The sequence below is a fragment of the Hippocampus comes genome, unplaced genomic scaffold (genome assembly GCF_001891065.2).
Source record: "Hippocampus comes isolate QL1 unplaced genomic scaffold, H_comes_QL1_v1.1 scaffold1, whole genome shotgun sequence".
Taxonomy (NCBI): Eukaryota; Metazoa; Chordata; class Actinopteri; order Syngnathiformes; family Syngnathidae; genus Hippocampus; species Hippocampus comes.
In genome coordinates this window covers 3,432,054-3,458,475 of record NW_017805010.1, presented here as the reverse complement: position 1 = coordinate 3,458,475, position 26,422 = coordinate 3,432,054, and the positions used below count along the sequence as shown (strand labels likewise).

At 41.3% G+C, this 26,422-nt stretch overlaps 1 protein-coding gene across 2 annotated transcripts in view; it reads left to right on the top strand.

Moving 5' to 3' along the window:
- prex1 (phosphatidylinositol-3,4,5-trisphosphate-dependent Rac exchange factor 1) overlaps positions 1-26,422 on the top strand; it is an 87,315-nt gene that overhangs the window by 25,257 nt on the left and 35,636 nt on the right. For both annotated transcript variants that reach the window (XM_019863048.1, XM_019863049.1), the window contains exons 5-12: positions 2,316-2,420; positions 6,617-6,718; positions 7,864-8,025; positions 11,904-12,037; positions 12,184-12,299; positions 14,950-15,099; positions 19,434-19,581; positions 25,806-25,906. In XM_019863048.1, the coding sequence (XP_019718607.1) occupies positions 2,316-2,420; positions 6,617-6,718; positions 7,864-8,025; positions 11,904-12,037; positions 12,184-12,299; positions 14,950-15,099; positions 19,434-19,581; positions 25,806-25,906 (1,018 nt within the window). The remainder of the gene's footprint in view (positions 1-2,315; positions 2,421-6,616; positions 6,719-7,863; positions 8,026-11,903; positions 12,038-12,183; positions 12,300-14,949; positions 15,100-19,433; positions 19,582-25,805; positions 25,907-26,422) is intronic.

The window sequence follows — 26,422 nt, the reverse complement described above, 5'->3', positions numbered from 1 at the left end:
CGGTCAATAAAGTCTTCAGATTCACATTACACAGTTTAACTTGATTTCACGAGAATGAACTGTGAAGAAATAAATCGATGTCTTATTTTTATTTATTGGTGAGCCCATTTGAAAACATCAACATCATTTCAACTCAAGTCCTGCACAAATTTGAAAAAACTAGTAGACTTTATTTAAGGAGCTTTGCAAAATGCATTTCTTTTTCTTGCAAACTAAAATATTTTCAGAAACATGACTTTGTGGGACAACCCGGCCGGCAACGCTCTTCCCAAAACAGTAAGGAATGCTATGAATATTTCTGCTGTATTTTGCTTTAGAGACACAACATACAGTACATAATCTAACACACTTTATATATATCTGACATATGTGGACCGGTATTTGATACGAAAAGACTCCAAACGTATCAGAAAAACATTCACTGTCATGATGTTGACATCGGGCGTAATGTTTAAGTGTTGTGCTTTGGAAATATTGCGCTTCTCCTCACGCCGCCCCTTTGTTGCCGCATATCCATTCCACTTCCTTTCGCAGCCCATGACCTTCGACAATGATAGCTCTCGGCCAATTGGTCGGCCCCGTCTGGCACCCTCAGGTCGTAGCCCTTGACCCCAGAACCGAGGTCAACACCATGACTGGGATTTGATTAACCTCTCACATTGTTCCATAAAAGCAACTGCCAATCACGGCTGATCATGACTATTCAAAGGCTGAGCATTTCGTCGAGGAAGCGTCGTAGAAATCACAGTTGAAAGACTCTGCCCTTAGGGTAACTCCACCTCTCCGCAATCCAAAATGTAATTGCAATGCTGGACGAGAAATCAGAGGCGTCAATATTTGCACAATCTGGGCGTCTCTTCAGCGAGTCCTCCAACACTCACGTCATTATGTGTTCTGAACTACAGCCATTATGCTTTCACTTCTCGGAGCGTGACACAAACCTCTCATCGAGCTTTAGGAATAACATTCCAGGGAAGAAGAATATAAATAAATCTTTATGTTTATCAAAGAGCTGGGGAGCTATTCTGGGCACAAGTGGATATCTTTCACTGTTGTCCTGATGTTTAAGTTCAACCCCGTGAATGCAAGAACCCTACTTTACGTGGATTTGATGCGACTGTTTGTTGACATCCAATTACAGAAAATACTTCAGGTTGGGCTTTGGTTGTAAGCAGACTTTGACCGGCATACACACTTATGGTGTTTGTGCATGAAAGGATTGCTCTGCTGATTCCGGTTGAAACTGCAAATGACAATGGCAGATTGAGTGATGTCACAATTCATTTGGGAAATACCACTTGGCCCATGTTTGGCTTTCTATGCTCTTTTTTTTAACATTTTTTTAGGGTTCATAGCTGAAGTAACATACATTACATCAGAACGGCTAAATTCATAATTGCCACACTTTTCCTGGGGTGATTTAAAAATGCGCCTCTATCTTCCTGTCAAATGCCACTTTGGATCGTTTTCTTGCCTCTGTCCTAACTGTAGGATGGGTAATCATAATACATTTTTCGAGGCATGTATTTCAAAATTTAACTCAAGGAACTTTTGGCATTTCCTGTCAGGGTTCGCCACAGAGAGTTGCTTGCATGATCATAATCATGATTTTTTCTTTTTTTTTTGGGCATAGTTGTCATGCTGAATGCCGAGACATGTGGCTGGGTAGTGGAGCACTGACCAGGAATCGTGTACGACTACACTGCCAGTACATATTTACAAACCTACCTAAAGTTCGATTAAGCTCCACATTGTATGACCTCAGGGCCATTTTTCCGCTGCCTTAATGTCTTAATAATGACAGTGTTATTTATTTAAAGCCCATGTGTAGGGAAAGTTTCAGCGAAGATGCATAGAACAGCAGTTGTTGTTTATACGTCTCTTACGAGACTCATTCATAAGGCAGATTCACGCATTAACCACGACCATCGCCTCATGTTGTACATGGTATCGCATTCTGATGACGGTAGCTAACTGAAGGCACATAAGAACAACAGAAGGCAGATACGTTTCAGGCTCAATTGCGGCCTTCATGGTGTCTATGCATTGCAGGTCTAATGCTAGCTATTTGAATAATGTATGACAAACAACTGTACAGGATTTCCAGAGGCCAATGTATCAGTTTACAAACGGGACATAAATAGAAGTTTCTGAAAGGTATCAGTCTTGAGTCTTTGGGTTCTTTGAGTGCACGTGTTTGAAAAACAATAAGGCGCCCATAGCAGTTGACAATACACTTGACGTGTCATTATTAACAAGCGGCAAAAAGATATAATATCTGTCATCCCTATTGTGTTTTTTTTTCTGTTTGGCAGAGGGAGAGGTTCTCCGTGTATGGCGAGTACTGTAGCAACCATGAGAAGGCTTTGCGGCTCCTCATGGAGCTAAACAAGATACCCCACATCAGGACCTTCCTCCTGGTAAGAAGACATTTTGGCCTTTTTCATTGCCATTGTTGTACTACTGCACATTCCCCCCACCCCCCTTGCTTTTGTACTTTATCGTACTGAAAAACTGCTCACCACTTTCTGGCTTTGGAACTCCTTCCTCCTTTATTGTGCGTGTCTTTATGTATCGGACATCTTTTATGGGTCCGATATGTTCCTTAATGGTGCTTGTCCTTACATTTGACTTAATTTGCTCCCACCTACTGCCATCATCATCTGTCTCACTGAATTTCCCAGTGACATATTTCTTTTAATGTCATTTCCCTCCCTCCTCTTTCTTTTTTCCTCTCATCATGTCCAATCCATTTCCATGTTTTAACACTTGCATAAAGAGGCAGAGACCATAAAAGGGTCATAGGGGTTCTTCCTGCCCGGACAGGATGCAATGGCTCTCAAGGTCACTTTTGTGTGACACTCTTGTAAGTGTTTCCGCTGCCAGCTGTTTCCATGTTTTGACACCCCAAACGTTGGGCCCCAGACAATATGCTCACAAAGTGGTGACCAGGATCTGCGGAGGAAATTTTTTAACAGACTTGAAGGGGCTGGGGTGGGGGTGGGTCAGCCAGCTGCGTATAGCTGGCAGCCTTGTTGGGATTGGCGGAATGATCCGCTGTACATGACTTTGTTGCCACCAGATGTGACTTTCTTCTGACCCGTAGGTCTGGAAACGGCAGGATCAGAGTAACAATGTTGGTGTTGACTTTTTACTTACTGTTCAGTCTTCACTGTGCATAACCGGTCCTCCATTTATGTGTATAAAATTCTGTTTATGTACCAGACTGAGCTCGGACAATGCCATCGGCTTGGTCTCTCATAACCTTCAGCAAAAATCTGAAACAGGGGCTGGGGTGGGGGTGGGTCAGCCAGCTGCGTATAGCTGGCAGCCTTGTTGGGATTGGCGGAATGATCCGCTGTACATGACTTTGTTGCCACCAGATGTGACTTTCTTCTGACCCGTAGGTCTGGAAACGGCAGGATCAGAGTAACAATGTTGGTGTTGACTTTTTACTTACTGTTCAGTCTTCACTGTGCATAACCGGTCCTCCATTTATGTGTATAAAATTCTGTTTATGGACCAGACTGAGCTCGGACAATGCCATCGGCTTGTTCTCTCATAACCTTCAGCAAAAATCTGAAACATTGTCACTAAAAATACACGTTGAGTGTAAAAGAACAAAATGAAATAAACCTACATAGTCGAATTCTGCTCAAGTGATATTATTTGGTATTTGACCAGCGTTTTTCAGCCCTCATGTTGTCACGTCTTGTGACGTGTCGACAGCTCCATTCAGAACATCAACAATTTAACAGCTGGATGCTTTTTCTGTGACATCTTTTCCAAAAGAAGGATGTATAATATCAACTGGAATTCATGTCAAAGCAGTAATGGTCCAGTGTTGTTATCAAAGTGAAGTTTGAGTGTTTTTTTGTTTTACACTGTTTCACTTAAGGCATTTGGAAGCTTCTATGGACGTTAAATGTGTCATGTAAAAATGTTCATCTGATTTTGGGCGAGACACGGGGTTTACACCCTCGACTGGTTGAAAGCCAATCAAAGGACACATATAGAGAAGCAAACATTCATCCTCACGTTCCCATCTTAGAACAATTTGGAGCCTTCAATTAGCTCCACGAGCAGACGCAGAACATGCAAACTACACACTGGAAAGCCGGGGTCGAGATTAAAGCCCAAAGTGACACTGGTGGGATATACCGCAGTGTTTAAATTTTCCTTCTCTGAATGTGACCATTTTCATGCTAATTGGTTCACACAAAGAAGGAAGCCTCTGGAATTCCGTATAAAAAAATGAAGTGTTAATTACTTTGGAGGTGGAGAAGAGTAGATAAAAGCAAAAAAACCCTAAACAAAACAAAAAAAGGAGGTCAGCCTGAAGAACCGAGGGAGAACTGGGGGAGTTCTAGCTTTAAAATGGCAGATTCTAAATAAGTAGAAAAAAAGAGCGCCTGATTGGATTTAGGAAGTGGGGTGCTGGAAAAAGATGGATTGGGGGGATTCTACAGTCTGTTTTTAAGAGGTTTATTTCCTCCGAAATATGATGCACAACCACCAATTGAAATCAGTTTGCTTCAATTCAGTGCTTATACGGTATGTACCAATTGATCTCTTTTCATCAAGACCAAGGTCCATGTATCCAAGAGACTCAACAGAACTTTACACAAATAAGTACTTTGTGGGAGTAACATTCAAAATCTTCAACCGAACCAATTTGTTGCGTGGCCAAATGCTTCGATCAATGGGATCAAGCAGATTTGGGCAAGACAAGCGATGATCAATAACATCAATATTTGTAGCAATAATGACAGTAGTTGCTGAGGTTTAACAGTGGCTGATCTCCGATTTGTTCAGTTTAATAATTTATTCATCCCATAGAAATAATCAACTTCTGACTTATTCATGATTTATTGATGACTCAATTTACCTTACGGTACTGATTACTTTTGTTATTGTTTCGGTTCTCTCACCATCTCTGACAGAGTTGGTGTGAAAAACAGAGCAGCTTGGTGCATCCTGGGAAATCCCCAAGCAGTCGAGGCCCGTGGCAGGATAACAAAGGGAAGATTCAGGGCAAGCGTGAGCCAGCCTTAACCACAGTATAAGCTTTACCAAAATAGAAGCTTTTAAGGCTCTTCTTAAATATAGAGAGGGTGTCTGCCCCACCAGACTGAACTGGGCAGAGCCTGGAAGATGCCTCCGCAGGAGAGGAGCCTAATTTCTTATTTTGCTTTTGAAGATTCTGCGAGCCACAAGTAGAGGTGGTCTTTGGGGATCCAAGGCTCCAGGATGGTTCAAAGACACTGTGGGCTCAATGAAAACACACTAAGAGAGATTTGACTTATTCATGTCTGTGTTTGTCTATATGAGCTCTCGATTTGGTTGGCATCCCGTCCACGGTGTACTCTGCCTCTTGCCTGAAATCAGCTGGGATAGGCTCCAGCAACACCCACAACCCTAGCAAGGATAAGTGGCACAGAAAATGCGGAATACTATATATACACACACACACACACACATGCGCACACACACCTGTGTATAATACATATAGTGGCAATACAGCGGATTTTGCAAAATGACTTTTTTCTAGTGAATGATAAGAATGAATTTTAGTCTCCAGATTCTTGTGGTTGAGAATCATATATGCGTCCTTAAAAGTGAAGTTAGTGCATTTTATTGTAAGTTGACATTTGGTCATGTGATATAGCAGCTCAAAGCTGTGACGGAAGAAGATCTGAAAGTGCGAAATGAAAGTTTGAATTTCTGAGGAAAAGTGACAGGATGTTATGATTTAGTATAAGTTTTTTTTTTGTTTGTTTTGTTTGCTAAATTGAGGTTTGCAAGAAAACAAGTAATGATAATAATGCTGAGATAGTGTGTTTTAACAACAGAATCAGGATCCACTCGCCACACCTCGGTATGGTTAAAATGTAAAAACAAAGTATTTTTTTGGAGCAAAAATGTTGCATGACACATTCCATTTCATTGATAACAAAAACTTTAGTCTCACATTGACATACTTTGTACCGAGGGCATGACTCACGTTGTATAAACATGTAACAATTTGTATATATATATATAAAAAAAAAGATATTCCGAAAATGTGCAGGACACTGTTCTAAATTGATATCAAAACAATTGGCAGAGGTCAGTACTGCAAGAACAGAACAAAAATGCAAACAAATGCTGCACTGAAGACTACCACAAAAGACTTCTGCAACTGAAATAAAATGAGTAGCCACACAATTTTGCAAATAGGCACTTTGACAATTAGAAATAACGTAGCAGGCACATCCTAGATTTTAATGTTGGAAATATCCCTGTCATGCAAATTCTTTGATAAAATGATTCTTTTAAAAAAAACTAAATAACAACAACAGGAATGAGCAATAGAATTCCAAATCATGACCCAAGTAAGGATGTCATTCGGAATCACACTCAAAATGAAAGTGAACAAGAATGCAGGGTGATGCTACTTCTGCCAAATTCCCCAACTTATATTGCCGACAGCACAACAACAGACCTCCAGGCCTGAGACTTTCTGCTTATTAACATTTTTCCTTTTGGTTCAAAGTATGAATGCTGCACAGCGTCGCGTCATGTTAATTGCACGTTCTTTTGGATGTGTTTTTGTGTGGCTTTGCCTCTCCTTCAGCACTGTATGCTACTGGGAGGGAAAAAGAGCACAGATATTCCATTGGAGGGCTATCTTCTCACTCCCATTCAGAGGATCTGCAAGTATCCGCTGCTACTGAAGGTAAAAAGTCAGTAAAACACAGCCTAGATTGTTAAACGTGTTTAAAAAAAATACGCCAGTCAAATTCCTACATCAGCTGCTGATTAAATAACTAACGCAAAAAAAATACTTTTTTTTAAACACTCCCAGACACATGTTTTTATATAGTCTGCTTAGACATGTTTAAGGTTTTATCCAACTTGTCAATGCTAGCTGTTAAATAATTAGAATGTCCCTGAGGAAGGTCATAATGACATAAGACCTTGATAGGTACTCTATGTCCACAAAAAAAAAATAAAAATCTCTTTTAGCATCTGGCCTGATTTGACTGTGTGCAACGATTTGACCAGATTTTTAACATACCAGCTCTTTATAGGTCAAGGAACCATATTTGGTAACTCGAATTATAAAGTAGATGTAAATGCCTAATGGCCCACTGTGTGTGTGTGTGTGTGTGTGTGTGTGTGTGTGTGTGTGTGTGTGTGTGTGTGTGTGTGTGTGTGTGTGTGTGTGTGTGTGTGTGTGTGTGTGTGTGTTCAGGGCGGGGGGCCTTAAAAGACATTTTTAACTTACTGCCACAATGTCAATAAAAATACTAAATTGCTTCCTAAAAAAGATGATGCTAATAGGCTAACAAAATGCTACACTATTTGGGCCGTGGTGCCAGTGATTTGTTTGTATACTAAGATAAACCATCATTTACTGCACCGTACAATCCATTGTTCCATGTTATTTCGCTGATTCAAGATGGCATTTGTTTCACAGTGTACTGCAGCACAACCTATAATAATAATTTTTAAAAAAATCTGTTACATTTAACCCTTTCAGGGACAGCGGTTACTAGAGTGGACAGCTTACCATGTTATCAGGTTACAGGGTGCATGGAAGGGTTAATAAATCCAAGTGCTAAATATAATGATGGATATTTTAATATTTCTTAAAAAGCTATCCATTCTTATGTGACAATTTTGTCAGGTTAGAAGAATTGAAGTCAAACCAACTTTTGTCCAAACTTGCTGATGGCAAATTAGAAATGGAAGATCTCAAAAAGATTGACTCTGGTTGCTCTTAAAATACTAATTGAATCGTATGATGTAATTATTGATTTCAGGTGACAAATACTGCAAGTCTTGGTTCTCAAGCTCTCCCCTGTTTGTCTACCACAGGAGTTACTGAAGCGGACCCCGAAGAAGCATGCTGACTATCCTGCTGTAGAGGAGGCTCTGCAGGCCATGAAGGCTGTCTGCTCCAACATCAATGAGACGAAGCGGCAGATGGAGAAACTGGAGGCCCTGGAACAGCTGCAGTCTCACATCGAAGGCTGGGAGGTGAGAACAAGGACAGAGTGACAGCAGAGTGAGGCCAGAGTGAGAGCGTGACGATCGTAATCACGTTGGGAAATATATGGGGGAGGCGGAGGAAATGGAGAACATTCCCTTTTGTAAGCTTCCGCTTTGTCATGTTCTTATTTAAAACATTCAACACTCACTTTTCGCTAAAAGACATCGATTTAGGGGTAACCAATATCACGGCACGTTGAGCTGCAATTTACGCTATCCTTGAGGGCCAGGCAAGCCTTGTTTCACAACTGGATGGCCGTGAGACATCGTAGGGAGGGTGGGGGTGGCATGGTCAAACGTCAGAGGCTGTGATTGCTGCGGATTCCCGTCGCGATTTATAAACCGTCCAAAAATTAGCCATGGCAGTCGCCGTGCAGATGACAAACAGAGTTGTCCGTATCAAAAGGGGGTGAAGGCAAATCAACCTATCAAAACGCATCACATCAAAACGTTAGAGGCGGTCCGTCGTGGGAAGGGAAGCATATACATTTGCACGGCATCTCACACTCTTCCCCCCGACAACTTTTCTCCATAAACCATGTGAAGTAACTTGAATCTAGAGGGGGAAAAAAATAAGGCCATAATCCTACGTTTCAAGCAAACAAGCCAACCATGGCCGCCAAGAGCATATTTTATACTGTACACTGCCTTACTGACTTGGCTCGGCGCACTAGTGAGGCTACCTGGTGTGCCAAGTTTGCTGAGCGGATACCATGTGGGTGACAGCCAAATACTGAAAACTACAGTAAATACTGGACACGTTGGTTCTCCTCTACTGTTATCTCATTGTATTCAGTGTGGTGTAAATTTCGCCACTTGCAGCCATACAATTCTGAAGTGGAAACCTACCACCTCAAATGGAGGTGGAAAAAAAAGCTAAGCTGCAGCGGGAAAGCGATATAACAAGCCCAACCTCTTATTGACTCATGAATCTATTTGTTTTGTCCCAATATCTTTGTCACTGATTGGTTATAAAAGGGAGACAGCCTGATGCTAAACCATATCATTGTTTGAGCTTGGACTGTTACGACGTAGGGAAATAACACACCCGTCTTCTAACAGGATTGTGCAAAATTTACATAGAGGCTGAGGTGGGGGGGGGGGTTGCAGAATTGCATTTTGAGGGTGAGAACTATTTAACACAGCAAAATGCTCTTTTGCATACAATTGTGTTTGTGTTGGCAAAAATGTTCCAAATGTATATCTGATTACACTCCACATGGAAGGAAGCTTATCGTGAAACCCTATTTATGCAAAATCAAGCTCTGGACAGATTTTTTTTTTTTCATACCATCCTGAAAGAGGCCCACCAATGTTTTAACTCATTCAGTACCAGCCAATTCTGGACCAAGTCTGAAAAGACGTTTAAAAACGTCTTTGGGAGTGAATGAGTGAAGAAGTTTTCCATCAAGATTGGACGGGAAAAAGAAAAATGGTAATTGACCAAACATTTACATATAGTGCATCAAAATGTAAATACTGTCATAGTTTTTAACCACAGCAACCTCCAGTAAATCATCCAGCATATTTCCTATCTATCCTAAAGAGTTAATTGCCACCAGAGCCAGCACCCTGCAGCAGGGGCACGGATGGGGCTTGGGAGCCGAATGAAGGGTCCAGTGCATTTTTCACGCCTCCCTCACCCACCACAACAGAGGCCTTGTCTTAGGAGGCACCACAGGGACAATCCACCTACACAGGGTGCCAAGGGGGATGCCAACAGGCATTCTGCCCAATCAGAAGAGATGGAGGATGCTGAGCTTTTTCGTCTTACCAGCACTTGGTTGGAGGGGGGGGGGGGCTTCTATGAGGGGACCTTTGGAGGGAAGAGAGGCCAAAAAAAAAAAAAAAACCCCGGAAAGGATGGACCCTGAGAGTGGGCCTCACTAGTACATCTAGCGATTTGCTTGCCAAAACCAAACCACCACCTCGAATTTCCCCTCCACAAAAATGTCAACATTTGACCGTGGTCGTAGTTGACCAGAAAACATCAGAAAACCAAGAAACTGCTCTGGAAAGAGGGTTATGTCAATAAATACTACGGATCTTATAAAATACTTTAGATCCCTATGCAGATTAAAAAAAAAAAAGTTGTTATCCCGTTGCCTTTTTCTTGATGCTCCTTGTAGTTCGTATAATCCCCAACGATTGTATTTATCTCATTGATATTGCGTGAGAATGCTTCTAGGGTGCGGTCAAGATAAAATTGCAGGTAAAATGAGGACGCCGTTAAATGGTTTCCTGCATCGCAACTGTATCTAACAAAGTCGTACTGTTTACCAGTCAAATTGTTCAGAAATGCTGACAAAGGATTTTGAAAAAATTTAGTCAGACTAGGGCTGGCAAACAATCACTTCGTGCCCTTTCACGTAATGTTTCTTTACAAAGTGACATCACCAATAGCTTGTTCGACAGTCATATAGTCCACTTGGACTTTGTGTAAATGCCCGATTCCTAGTCTTAACACAATACAAAGAAACATTTTTCATTGCCCAAATAGCATTTACGTAAATACTCCACTCAGTCACACAATAGCATCAGCACGCAACGGCATCAAATGGAGAATATTACCTTGTGTTTCAATACAGGCATTGTTATCTTACGCGTCTGAGCAACAGGCTAATATACTCCGAAAGACGCCCACTCACACCCAATCCCTAACTGCATTAGTCTCATTCTTGTTTTCCTCTCTCAGTAGACTCTCTTTAGGCTCTTCACCTGCAGCCTTAATGGAAGACCGATCCGCTCGTACCCGATCGGGGTCTGCAGCCTTAATGGAAGACCGATCCGCTCGTACCCAATCGGGTCCAGATAAATTACACACAAATGCACGCACAGGCATGCACATACACACTCACACGGCTTAACGCGGTGCAGTTAATGTGAGGTTAAATCGATTGGCCTCCGATACAAAATCCGACGCTGAGCTCCAGACAACTTTCTCATTGTTGTCTTTATACTTGTGACTGATGACCTTCCATCATAAAAACATCCCCACGGGACTCAATAATGGACACTTGAGTGCGGGTGTGGTTGGTTGAGGGGGGTTCCCGCAGGGCCGAAATTTGAAAGACCACAGTGTGGTTTGAATTTGATGTATATACGTATGCTCGTGCCTGGGGTGGTGTCTGCACATGGGTGTATTTAGTTCCGGATGATTAAGAGTGGAACGAGCTGCTTCGCGATGCTGAAAGAGACCTGATCATCTTTCAATTTCAGTAGGTCCTGTATTGTCCTGTATGCTCTGCTGATATTTGCTCGCATCAATGGCGCATACATAATCGTATTGCTGATGCTAGCTTTTTTTTTTTTTTGCGCAAAATAAGATGAGTGCAAGCACTCGACCCAGCATTTTCGCCATGAACAAAATGTTGCTTAGTCATGAAAAGATGAGTCATCTGATCGTACCCATTTTTAAATACAAGTTAAACACCAATTGAAAATAAATTATTACGTATTATATGTGAACGGATGTACTGGTGTATTTAGTGTACATCCTAAGTTCAGAATTGATGCTTCAGGCTCCACCTCCTCTTTCCCTCCGAAATGGGATTTCCATTTCCCATAGGAGAATGTAGAGCAAGGTGAACTCCATCTAATGCTATGTTTAGTGCTTTCCTTCCATTACTGCTGCGGCCTGATGACCACATTTACATTAAGTGCAGGGACGGTCAGGAGCGTGGTCGAAATATTCGGGATCTTCGAGTGGATTACTACCCACATACAACAATGCACACACCCAATGCATGCGTTTTAAAATGACCCAATTAAAAATGGCGGTTTTGTTTTGCATCATCAAATAAAACAAACTGTTTGGGCGCAAGATGATTTTCATTCTTTTTTGCTTCTTTTCCTTATCCTTTCAGGGCACTAACCTGACGGATATCTGCACAGAATTACTGCTTCATGGAAATCTCCTGAAGATCTCAGCGGGCAATATTCAAGAGCGAGTCTTCTTCCTGTTTGATAATCTTTTGGTCTACTGTAAGAGGAAGTCGAGGTGAGGAGGAATTGGTGCTTGAAGAAAATGATTGATGAGCATTTAGAGAATAGTTTAGGAGGTTACTATACATTATTGACTGTTTCACTGCCACCGGCGGATGTTTTCCATGCTGAGTGTAACCACACCGCTGTCTCATTTCCTAGGGTTTCTGGAAAAAAGTCCACCAAGAGGACCAAGTCTATCAACGGTCCCCTCTATGTGTTCAGGGGCAGAATCAACACGGAGGTGATGGAGGTGGAAAACGTGGAAGATGGAACAGGTTCGTGTTTACACAGCAATATTAACTTTTAGGGACTCTCTCTCTCTCAGGTTGTGTGCAAAACAGTTATGGAAATTTCTCTTTGCATCAGAGCATTTCATTAAATGGCTGTCATAGAACAAGTGATATAGCTGACAAAAGTCGAATGCCAGTGGAGCGAAGATCTCTGCCAAGGCTAAACAAACCAGATATGCATCGCTCCATATTGAATACTTTCAGAAACACGCTTCCTGAAAATGTAGATGTTCTTTCTTCCCCTTTCTAGTTCCTTTTCAGGAAATTTTGTAATGTGCCTCTTGTGGATTCAGTGTCATTCAAAATAAAAAAAAACTTTATTCTTGCTCGGGTAATATGATCAAACTTTGAGAAACATCGATTAAAAATCAAGCTGACGTCTATAGTTCACATCATGTTTTGGATAATTGTACTTCTCTTGTGGATTCAGTGTCATTCAAAATAAAAAAAAAATTTATTCTTTTTAGGGTAATATGATCAAACTTTGAGAAACATCGATCAAAATCAAGCTGACGTCTATTGTTCACATCATGTTTTGGATAATTGTACTTAGATTATGCTGTGATGAAAATACAAACAAACTTGTCTCGATTGAAAACAGTGTGTGACAGGATACTGAACTTGGGAAGAAGTGAAAAGACAATTGCACAAATCCGGGCAGGATCAGTGGCACTGTGCTTGTGTCACATGATCAAACTATGGAAGGACTAAAATTCAGGGTGGCTGTATTTTGGAGCTTTGGTTATTTTTAAATTTGCCATGTGTCTTCATTTGCTGTTTTGTTTTAGGAATTTGGTCTTTCAGCACTAAATAGATACGACAAACTTTATCCGAATCTGAAACTCGCTGACGTTTTGGGTGGAGTGTTGTCGTTGCGCCGAGTTTCAAAGAGGATGTAGCACACATACTCATGTAGAATATCACCTTTTTGATGTCCAATATTCCGTTAAAGGTGTGGCTACAACCGCGAGGTGCAAAAGATACCTCAACTTCAGCAAGAAACTTGCACTCTGGTTAATGCCGCGTGCCAACGCCTCGTCTGTGGGCTGGATGTGGTTCAGCTCTTAGTGCGATTCAGCACGACACTGTTGTGAAAAATGTGTCTCGAAACACCGTCTTCCTCTCTTTCACGCGTTTCCTCTTTCTTTTTTTCTTTTTTTTTTTTTTTTGTTCTTCTGTATGCTGCGAGAGTACCGCAAAGACACAAACATAACTCACTGAGTGTTTAGACTGTCGGTGCAATCTCATCGACTAAGATATTAACTGTGTACATTTCTCGTCTGAATATGTCACGCATAACCAACTCCAGAGTGGAACGAGATAAGAACAGCTAAGTTTTAGCTTCTAAGGCAAAAGTTAAAAATGTCCCCAAGGTCTCCTAAACCTGACCAGATGTCGGTGTTTCTATTGATTTCACCAGAAGCAAAAACACTACCCCAGTATAGCGTTTTCTTCTCCGAATACACACTGGGGCTACTCCTCGTTGGCCTTCCAAGTATCGCAATTATTTATTTGACCTTTGGCCACAAGGCTAATGTAGCCCATGACTTGAGGACAGTCATTATTTAAGTGCTGCTCACCTCCAGCTCAGTGGATGATAAAAAAAAAAAAAACACGTTCGATTTTTGCTGAGTCTGACAAAAGGTGGCATGTGGCAACCACTACAATACAGTGGTACCTGTACTTACGAAATTAATTGGTTGTGGAAGACATTTCTGAACTAGAAAATTTTGTAAGTAGAGACGCATTTTCCATGTAAATGCCCTAATCCGTTCCCAGCACTCCCAAAATTCTGACATAAATGTTTTATGAAGCATAAAAATGCATCAAAATATGTAACAAATACATGTTACAATTAGATTACTGTATTGCACAATAGATGAGAGTTGTGCATAATGTAAAAAACAAAGAATACAGTAAGGAATAAAAATGATGGTCATTTAACTTCACACTGCGTCCTGATCGTTTTTTTGCCCTCTTTAGTCCATGATCCCTCTCAGAAGTGTTTTTTGCCTGGCATTTTGGAAAGAACTGATCCAAGGACGTTTGCTTTTGTCAGCTTTTAACAATCCTTCGAAAATGTCCAAGGCAGACATCGGCATAGGGAGCGACCGCCGGACTGGTGAACACTTTTTCCGGGTGATTCACATTTACGTAAAACTATCGGAACACCTCATGTCCCGAGGGGCGAATGATGAGGACGCTGCATTGACACCTATCTATCTATCTACACACACAGACACGTACGATAGAGGTCCCTCTTAGCCAATGGCAGGCCAGGAAGATGCTTGGTAAGAGCCAATGGCAGAGCAGCTTTAAGTATGTTGCCTTCAGGAAACTCGGAGCTGCGAGTAGCAGGCCATACCGTATTTTTACCTTTCGTATCTTGAAATTTCTTTCGGACCAAGAGGCAACATTTTCCTGTTGAGACGTTTCGTAACTTGAAACATTCGTAAGTAGAGGTACCACTGTAGTTTTTATTTTCTTTTTTCTGTAACCTGCTAGATACTTTCATATATTTTTATGTCATATGAACGGCAGTGACGAAAGCAATATAGTTTCGTATCCCCTCTTATTCTTGTTATTTTGATGTGATTTGGTTTGTTGTCAATATGTGCTTTTTTTTTTCCTGCAGCGGATTATCACAGCAACAACTACACAGTGACCAATGGCTGGAAAATCCACAACACAGCGAAAAACAAGTGGTTCGTCTGCATGGCCAAAACAGCGGAGGACAAGCAGAAGTGGCTGGATGCCATCTTGAGGGAGCGAGAGCAGAGAGAGAGTGAGTAACATTTTTCAACCTCATTATTTGCTGAGCTGGGGTATGGGGGGCTTAAAATATTCCACTAGATTTCCTCTCATAAAAATATCATTATGGACAATTGGATGCCCTCAACTTTGTGGGAACGGTTTTGGGGGAAGCCCCTTTGCTCTTCCAGCATGACTGCGCCACAGTGTAAATGAGTTTACCTTTTTCTGAGTTGGCACTGTCTAAAACATGACCAATGTGGCTTACCACTGGATTTTTCTCACCCCGTTAAGATACCCGTTCAAATCATTGAAATTATTTTGGGCTTTCATGCAGTTGTCCTATTGTGGAGTCTCATCTTGGATGATATATATATTGGATGATATATATATATAAAAAAAGGCTCCTTCAGGTGATTAATTAATGACTGGATGTGTCTTTGTCCTATTGTGTTGTGTCCTGCGGCAGCGTCCCACCCCAAAATTTTTTTTTTTAAAAATGAACACTAAATTGTCCCTAGGTGTGAGTGTGAGCGTGGATGGTTGTTCGTCTCTGTGTGCCCTGCGATTGGCTGGCAACTGGTTCAGGGTGTTCCCCGCCTACTGCCCGAAGGCAACTCATGGGATAGGCTCCAGCAACCTCCGTGACCCTTGTGAGGATAAAGTGGATTGGAAAATGGATGAATGAATGAATGAATGAAAGTATACATGTGTGTGTGCGTGCATGCGCATATATATGTGTGTGTGTGTGTGTGTGTGTGTGTGTGTGTGTGTGTGTGTGTGTGTGTGTGTGTGTGTGTATATATATATATATAGAGAGAGAGAGAGAGAGAGAGAGAGAGAGAGAGAGAGAGAGAGAGAGAGAGAGAGAGAGAGAAGGCCTTTAGGTGACGTGGCACTTCATTTTGAATGAAGAAGAATGCCTGTTATCGCCTGTTGAATGAGCTAATCACACCTTTCACCAAATTAGGATGAAGTTGCTGAAAACTATTTGCCCATTTATAAAATCAAGCAGGCTGTAACGTTTGATTGTGTGAGAATCCAAATTTTAGTTCATATCAGTTATTCATAACCTGATTTGAGATTGACCATGTGACCGGATGCTTCAGTTGTGTTCACTCAATTCTTTTCATCCCTGTTCTGCCTTAGAAAATGTTCCCACCTGTTTGTTGTGGGGGCCATCTGTCTTTATAATGTTGCGCATTTCACACCGAATGGCTTTAACGAGGTTTGGTGTGTAACATAAAAGGCCACCTGATAGTATTGATGGCTTAAAAAGATCCAAAATGTGATTGTTTGGACACAATTTGGTCGGAAATGCGGGAATACTTCATGAATCATGTTTCACAAGATGGTAAATTTGCCTTTGTAATTTGGGCATATGTGAAATAATCACCCAGAGCGGATCTTAACAATGTCGGATCTGATGAATAAGCACACAGAAGTGTGCGGCAGCTTGTGGTGTTAAATTACGAGCCAGCGGAAACTAACCTGAGGCGAACAGATGCCCGATCAGTCACGGCGCCTCATTTCCACTCGCGCTTCCCTTTTGACAGCCGACACCTCTCACAGTGGCCTTACCTTTCTGTCAGCCTCTTTTATTTTAGACTTTCTTTGTAAAGGTTTTTTTTTTTCAACAAAGCTTGACATTTCACCTGATGCCGCTTGTGTTCAGTGTGTTTTCACTGTGCTCACGCGTGGCTGCAATCAATTGTCCGAAAAGAGCTCAATTGTTTATGAACTGTGCGCCAGTCTCATTACGTTATCTGTATTCGGGGAAAAGTGGTTGCAGCGGCACCCTCCATAGATTGCAACAGATTCAAATGTTTGTCTGAACGTCCATATTTTGAACATGATGTCAAGAGCATTCCTGGAATCTGGAGTTTCATCGCTCAGACCAGCCCACATTTATTCACAATGTTTGAATCAAGTCATTTTACCCTCATTGTAGAAATTTACCCTCATTGGTTGATCAATCTAAAATATCTTACCTCCCCTCCCAACATCAATTTTTATTCACACTTTTATTTCTTTATATTTAGTTTTCAACACTTTTATTCATATTGTAGTTGATCAAAGATAATAAATTACAACTGAACGGCCAAATAAAATCTCAAAAACTGTTAATTCAGCAACATTTCGGCGGCTCATGTAGTACGTCATGTTTGTGCTCTTATTTGAAACCAATTTACAGAGAGAAGCAGCATTTTTTTTCCCACCACACTTTCCTGCAGTTTTTTTTAAACGTCTTATTTTTACTTAATGTACAGCACTTTGTCGTTTTAAAGTGCTCTATCAATAAAGTTTAATCGAGTTATAAACAACACGTGACTGCGTTTATTGATTTACTGCATGCGTAATTTTGTACATGCAGGGGGTAATATAATTACAGGGTGTTTGCAAGTCATGTATTAAATTATTCCTACTTTTGGGATTAAATAATCATCTCTCTCTCTCTCTCTCTCTCTGTCTGTGTATATATATATATATATATAATATAATATAATATACACACAGTAGTAAAGGCCACTGAATTCTTGTGGGAACAGCCTCCTTATAAAATGTGATTAGGTCATGCTGGTAAGTGAGAGATGACAAGAAGCAGCTCAGGACAAACTGTGGCAGCTGGACAAGAAGCCGAGTGGTCTCTTCGCTGGGAAGACCCCCGTGTGTTGTTCAATAACCCCCGTTGTTCTTCAGCTGCCGTCACATGTAATAGAATTCAACATCCATCACGGCCACCAGTACATCCACCCAAGACTCAATAGACAAATTGACTTTTTATTTATTCTTTCGTCCCACTCGGGTTTCTCTGACTTCCAATCGCAAATCAACACGTGACACATATATCTATTTAATTTATTTTATTTCTCTCCCCCAAAAAATGAAGTCCATGCATTTTGCATGAGTTAAAAAAATTATTGGCGATACATATCTTCCGTTTGACAGGCACATATGGGACATGTTAAAACACAGCGCTGGAAATTCAGCATTTCAAACCTATAAAACAGTTTGAGGACACTGAGACTTTCTCTTGTTTCTTCATTCATCCATTATCTGAACCGCTTCTGCTCACACTTCCCCTCGCACTCACAATCACACCTTGGGGCAATTTAGAATGTCCCATCCACCTGCCGTGCATGTTTTTGGAATATGTTTGGAATGAGTTTGATGTGCACCGAAATAGACCTGAGTCGCTTATTGAGTTTCTGACTTTAGTTGAGCAAATGAAAGACAATGTCACAATGTAGTTCAGAAGTTCACCAAAATCCACCAGGGATTTAGGAAGGAGCTCCAAAAGTGGACTCGCAGGAGGGGCAGCGCAACTCACAATGGGGCCCTTCCAGGGCATATTTTGCTGTATATACTACAAACCACATAATCGTTAACATATCCACACAGAAACAAGATCCCAATCACAATGCCCTCTTTAACTCAACAAATAGCTCGCTCAATTGAGATTAACATCTGGGTTTGTTTTCATATTTCCCCTCAAGATTAGTTTGGCATGGTATCAAGGTCTAAACAGCTGGGAAGCCTAGGCATGCTTGTTTCTTCAAATAGCCCGAAGACCTGCTTTCATTCTTTGGCTCTGTGGGATGTTGTAGCACTATTGTCCGAAATAAGCTTCTGGAAGATGGAAAAGTGTGGTAAGGAGTCGCGGTAGCCTATTGGTCTCTCAAAGCACAATTTACACCAATGAGCCACATAGGTCTGTTAATTGGATTCGATGGTAACTAGTTGTGCCATAGCCCAAAAAAACCCAAAAACAAAAACGATGAATGTCCAATGTAAGATGTATTAAAACCGTTTTCAGATTCAAGTTGAAAGTGGGTACTGTGGAAGACCGTTTCTGGCGCTATGAGTACAATCTACGCGATGGTTAGGCGCAGTCTGGGATGTTTCAATGCATGCGTACTCTGTGCCCAGTCGTAGGTCATTACATCATTGTTTTGAACCTACATGTATTTGCGCAGTCCAGTGGTTAGCGCATTGACCTCACGGTGCAGAGGTCGTGGGTTCGATCCTGGCTCCGGCCTTCCTTTGTGGAGCTTGCATGTTCTACCCGTGCCTGCGTGGGTTTTCTTTGGGTATTCCGGGTTCCTCCCACATTCCAAAAACATGCATGGCAGGCTGATTGAAACTCAAAATTGTACCGAGGTGCGAATGTGAGCGTGGATGGTCATTTGTCTCAGTGTGTCATGCGATTGGCTGGCTACCGGTTCAGGGTGTCCCCCACCTACTGCCCGAAAACAGCTGGGATAGGCTCCAGCACCCTCCGCGACCCTTGTGAGGATAGAGCGGATTGGAAAATGGATGGATGGATAGTTTTTTAAACTGCATGCCACCTTTTCTCTCTCATCGCAGGTCTCAAACTTGGAATGGAGCGGGATGCCTACGTGATGATAGCTGAGAAAGGAGAGAAGCTCTATCACATGATGATGACCAAAAGCCGCCACCTCATTAAGGACAGACGCAGGAAGCTCAGCATTGTGCCCAAGTGCTTCATGGGAAAGTGAGTGCGAGTCCGCCGTGTGTTTTTCGCAAGAGCTTGTATTCACTGTTCCTGGAAAGTCTTGGCAAGATTTCCTCCGTCTTCCCTCCATCCTCTATATCCTCTACCTCCGCTTTGGCTTCCTATCCCAAAGCCTTTCCTTCATCTTAAGCCAAGTCCTTAGTTCAAGTCTTCCCGAAAAGCGAGGCCAATCTGCCATCATGAATAGTAAGTGGTACCTTGCAGACTTTTGCCATCAGAAGACCTCAAACTGAGGTTGTCCCTCTTTCATTCATGTGTCTGTAATGCAAAGAAACAAAAAGGGCCTTTTAAGACTTCCCGTAGAGATCCACAAATAACGCTCGGCGAAACGGTGAAAACAAGAAGCGTTATTGAAAACAAAAACATGGGCAGGACTGTCTGGAAAAAAAGACAACCTTAACATACCGTTAAGGTTCATTATTCATTTGACTTCTGAGCGATGAGCCACTAAACTCCAACCTCACCAATTATGAAAACAATGTCCTGCCGCGCGTCTTTACTGTGATTTGTGCTCAATTGGTTTGCTTTTGTAATTCAATTAATTTTGTCTTAGATTAGCGTCTTTACACACATCAGAAATAAACATTTTCTTTTCATGCCACTATGGGCTGGCTTGTTCCACACAACATAAATAGGAACATAATCCTTTTAAATTATGAATTTGCTGTCCTTGGTCAGTGACCTGATCTGCACTGCTACCCTTTCTAGTCTGGTTCTTCCTCCGCAGACAGATTTTCAACTAGGGTGAACCAAAAATAAGGTTAGCCATTACAAACCATCACTTTTTTTTTTTTTTGGTGCAAAAATAAAGATGACTGATGGAGAGGAAAAAAACCCAAAATAACCAAAGAAATCTTCACCGAGTCTTTGAAACCACCTCAGAAAAAAATGGTACATGGATGACATATTGGAAGATGTGCAAAAAAAAGCGTAAAATATAACCACATTCTATTTTAGCTGATTTGAAATGATGGATGAATCTGGCTGTTGGTAGATTACACATCGGAAGGTCAAACACATGATGCTCTCGGAGGCTGGAGGACATAATTTACGGATTACTTGTTTAGGTTTCATGTTACTTTGAGAGTTCCATTCAGCAGACACCGGCAACCCCATTAACACTGGAACGGCAAAACTCCACCTTTATAATTGTTTATATATATATATATATTTTATTTTTTTTTTTGTTTTTTGCAACTTTGAAGTTGTGACCCCAAAAGAAAAAAAAAAACATTTCACTCGGATCCTGAAACCAATTCTTAAAACGACCATGTTCTAAATACTTTTAAGTAGGCTATCGGTACCAGAACTCACTCCTTTTGAAATGATGACAAAACATAGACGTTCTTTGAAAATAATAAACATAATATAGTCCTACTTATGTGAATTAAAAGTCCCTACCTCGGTTTAAGAAAAGTGTGACCCCCTTTGCTCATCACACTTCCAAGAAAATAAATTGCAAACTGCATAGATAGTTACTTACATAATTCATACTAAAGTTTAGCAGTGCTCAAGGGAAAAGCACAAGAAAAAGAACTTATTCCTTTCCAAACAAGTGTTTCTGCAGCGTCATCACACAAAGTCGTCGGATTACAAAGAGATCACTTGCAGCTCAGGCAGCCAACACAATCTGTGCTCTGGCTTGTTTGTGAAGTGTAATGAGAACCCTTGCGCAGCGGAGCGGGGGGTCACACTGAAGCGGTCCAAAGAGCTTTCTAAATAGCAAAACTTTGGTCTTTGTTGACCTCTAATATGATTTAAAGAACCAGAGTACAATAATATGATGTCATGTGCTGGATCCAAATAAAACAGAAATATAAATATAGTTCTAAAAGAGTGGGACGGTTGTGATGTGCCTCTGGCTGCGCTTTGCGTTCTCTGCCCTCTAACCGAATACGCCACCGTTCCGTTTGTTCCCATCGGAGCCCACTATTTTAAAATTGTGAGTCATAATTATCATGTTCTGCCCATCCACTTGCATGTCACAGCTCAGTGCCAGCAGTCGCTTTGAATCGGGTTCAGATTGTAATGATAGTCGACGTGCGCTCTATCCGCTGGCTGCCAGTCCACGCTCTCCTCACTTCATCACTCCGTCAAGTGCGGTTGACGAGGGGCAACTCGTATTTGCGCTCTGGATTTGTCTTACTGACGAATGGGCAGCAGCCAAGGTCCGCACGCTTATTTCATTAAATCGAGTGGCCGCTTTGATAACAGCCTGTTGTCCTGATAGCATAATGTCACCGCCTATCTGGTCTTTGTCAGCGTTAATACACATTAACAGATCACATTTCACGTCTGTTTTTTTTTCCCCACGTCGGGGCATCCAAGACATTAGTATAATGAAGCTGTCATCGTATATTATACGTATATATATATATTTTTTCCTTGCGTCTTCATGCTAGGAAAAAGACTCGAGAAATAAATGGAATCAGGTCAAAATTCTTTTAAGCGCTGATGTCATGATCATTCATTCTCTTGAATAAATACAACTTTATTCTTCCCAGAAGGGCAACTGGGTTCCACACTGTACAGGCTATATGTGTGTGTGTCTCTCTCTCTCTCTCTCATATACTGTAGTTACCTGTGGTGAATACAGTAAGTTGTTTTTTTGTTGTTGTTGGGTTTTTTTGCACATTTGTCAAAAACCTTTCTTTTATGCATCTAATACTAGAGCATTTTGACCATTTTATCGCATGCAAAATCGCTAAGAGAAGGCTGTGATCTCGGATGTTATTACTATAAGGAACTAAAGGTGGATGTCCGTACAAGAGTTTTACAAATACATACTTATTCCACGAGTCAAACAAAAGCAAGACAATATGTTGTACAGCCAAGCTAAGAACCACACAATTTAAAAAAATATTTAAAAAAAGAAAAATTATGCGATGAATCAATACATTTTTACATAATCCTAACAAGGTGTATATCTTTGATTGATTGCACTATTACAATTCTTGATAGAAAATCTTTAGCTTTTTATTTATTTATTTAATTAGTTAGTTCGTTAGTTAGTTGTGCATGTGTTTCTTGTCTGTGTGAGGTATCTGTGGTTCTTAAATATGAATGCATTATAGAAAACGATTGGATTGATGGATTCATTTCCGTGGTGGTGGTCATTTGCTGCCACTGAATGTCTCACCAAATAAACAACCGGCATGGGTGTGTCCCACCAAGCCATTTTTCTTGTCACCCATCATTCACTCTGTGCCGCCGGAAGGTTCTCTGTGTTTTCTCTCGGCTGCGCACACTTCTTCACACATATTATTAACCGTGGTCATCATGATAATTTCTTTAACAGCACTGTAACCGAAATTAATCTTGCATAACATCCACACACACACTTGAGTTCTCTGTCATCAACTTTGATTAACGGTCACTGGCCTTGACGTGAGCGTTCACGTACAAAGAGCCTCCATGCGCTCTAAACCTGAACACAAGCCACTATGGACATACTGAGAAAAAAAAAAAACACACACACACACACATGACAGACATCGGATGCACCTGGCTGTTCACCGCTCGGAACAAAACAAATTCTGATCAAGTGCTGTCCGATGATGGCTGTCATGGGGTCCAGCACGCCCACAGCCCCTCGTGATAATGAGCGGCTCGGGTAATGAACGAATGGATGGATGCAACTTTTTTATGCTGCAGGCTATCAACAAAGGTTGCTATGGCAGATGGTTCAAGGTGTCCGCTCGCTTCTGTTGCGTCCTCGATGTGCATGCACACGCTTGGAGACTTATACCAGCAAGGCGTGTGTGTGCACAAAGGGGGCCAGCCGCAGACGTCACACATTAATTACACAGATGCCCGAAAGCGTAATCTAAATGTAAATGCGTCAAAATTCCTCGCAGCTTCAGCCTGGATGCACGCACACGTATGTGAGTGCGCACTCACTGTCCTGCATTCAAGTGATGTGAGCAGACTGATTTGATTCAAGAGAATAATGTGATTCTCTTTTTTTTTTCCATACATGCACCTTGCACATTTCAACGAAAGACAATCAATTAAGAAAGAAAATATGCAATAAGCATATGCATCTAGTCTTTGTGTTTGATGAAGTAACGTCATACTTGAAAAGAGAAAATGCTGTTGACCATACTTTGGTTAGCATCTTTGCGAAATCCTGCACGATTTCAGGGTGGATTTTGCGGTCTTTCTGAAAGACAGAACATATAAATCTTACTCGCGTGCATGTTTTGATGCAAATATGGAACTTCAGTATACATCTGTGAAGAATATGTTTTCATTTGGTGTTGATTGCTTTGTTGCTTTACTTTGTGGCTTTGTGGGTAGATCCCGTATTTTCTGCACTATAAGGTGCTTCGGATTATAAAACGCACCTTCAATGAATGGCCTATTTTAAAACTGTTTTTATATCTAGGGTGCATTGCATTATAAGGCACATAGAATAGAAGCTACAATAGTGGCTGCAGTTGCGCTATGCTAGATGGAGCTACGCTAAAGGGAATACAATACAATACAATACAATACAGCTTTTTTTTTTATTTATAAAGAGCAGCTGTAACAAAGCCATGAGAACTGGCCACAAACACGGACATGAAACATATAAATACAAGTTGCATTACAAAACAATACATGACAAAAGTTATGACCGCAACTGATTCAACAAAAAGGCACACAAACCTCGTGGGCTCACAACCACAAGCCTTTCTTGTCTCCTTCTTCCTTCATTTAGTCAGTAGTTAACTATGCTTTTGGTATTATCTTCGGTTCATAAGGGCTGCACACACAAAGTAGTTGTCTGTTTGAGTGTGTTGGCGAATGCACGTCAGTTCGTGTCCGGCAGATCCCTATTAGGTTATAATTGGTTCCTGCTAATAGCCACCACTAGATGGCGTAGGAACACGAACAGGGACACAACTCAATTGGGAATATAAAAAGACTGCGACACCATATATAAGGCGCATCAAATTATAGTGCGCACTCTCGACTTTTGGGAAAATTCAATGCTTTTAGTTGTGCCTTATAGTACGGAAAATACAGTATTCTTTTTTTTGATTTTCTGTTTAATTTTTCCACCACTTATGCTGTGTCTGATAAAGACTAACAAGTGAGTTGGGGCCTATCCCAGCTGAATTTGGCCTTGAGTTATCATTCCCTGTGCACATCTTGTTTCAATAAATAACCATGCACACTCGGATTCACATTTATGGGCAATTAAAGGTCTCCAATCTGGAGAATGTTTCAATATTCTTGTGCTTGTATGGGAATGTACTCATTTCACCCCCATTGATGCTTAATAATTAATGTTAATTTGGATGGGGCTTTACCTTCCTTTACCTGTGAAGGCCTTATTTTGATTTTACCCGTGATAGATGTGAAGGTTTTGGTGGCTTTCTATCATCTGATTGCTCGTCTAGTTTTCTTGCGCTTGTTTGTTTGCATTTTTCTCAGTTGTTAGACCCAACGAAAACACTGTCTCAAATGTGCTGCCTTCCCATTAGTACACAAGAGCCATTTAGCGATCAATAGCACGGTCAATAATACATTGCTCTTGTCATATGGAGACAAAGCTTTGGGTAAAAAAAGATGCTTAGTCCACAAAACATCTTCGTCTGCTTCTCCAAAGTGCTTCTTCACAGTTAATGCTTGAAGAAAGGTTCAAGCTTCTTTGGCAAACACGATCCAACAGAAACCGTTGGATTCTTCACGTCCGCTCCGTTTCTTTTGGCGCTCAAATATTGTTGAGTCTTTACCACCCAAGTGCGTGCCGCTGCCGCCGCTGCCGGCGCTGCTACTGGATCACTAAAGACACTTCTTTCTTTCACAAAGTGAAACCACATCCAGCTGCTCCCCTATCTCAATTGAAGTCCCAGGAGGTGTACTCCCCCGCTCTGAAGACCGAATCCAGTTTGACGGAAAGTCTTAGCAGCTAACATGTGGATATGTTTCAGATGGCACCGTGTATAAACGATGCAGTGTGTGTAGCTTCGAAATTGTTGAATAAAATGACTCAGCAGATTGCTGAGGTTCTCTGAATTGGTTGGCGATCCCCAATTGCCAAGCGGTGCAATCAAAAGTTGAACTCACGGCTCTTTCTGATCGTGAATGTTTTATTCCTGTGACTGCCGACGGATCAGCCTGCCCACAGTACCTGCTGCCTCCCTGAAATCGGCCTGCAAGAATCGAAATAAAGCAATCCATATTTGACCTCTTTCTCTTTTTGTTCTTCTCAGCGAGTTTGTATCGTGGCTGATCGAGAGCGGAGAGATCAGTAAACCTGACGAAGGGGTCAACTTAGGACAAGCCTTGTTGGAAAATGGCATCATTCACCACGGTGAGACTGCCAGCACAAAATCGACTTCCTCTCCCTCTCTGTTCTTACTTGTTTATTCTTCCTTTTTATTTTTACCAACCGTACCTCCAATATGTCATGTTTTTATCTACTTAGCTCCACCAAGTTTTCATTGCAATTTTGTTACATAGCAGCGGTAAGCAAATGCTACTGAAATGATTTTCCAGGGTTCCTTTGGAAAGCCACTGTGCATAAGAAAAGTCTTTTGTTTAGATCTGGAGAAAAGCATTTTTCTGTCATTTTCCATAATATAAAGTTGTAACGTTTTTGGTGGTGGGGGTGTGCAGGTTTGTTTGCGCTATTTTGTGTCAGTGCATGAAAACAATGCGATTTTCTAGGTTGCGAGGCGTTCACCCTGACGACGTTCAGTTTCTAAGATTATCTGGATTTGGGATCCAGCGAGTCATTTTCAAGAAAAAAAAAAAAAAAATCAAGTATTGATGGAGACCGAGCCTCACAGTTAATCATGCATGAGTCTTATTAAAATTCGTGCATATG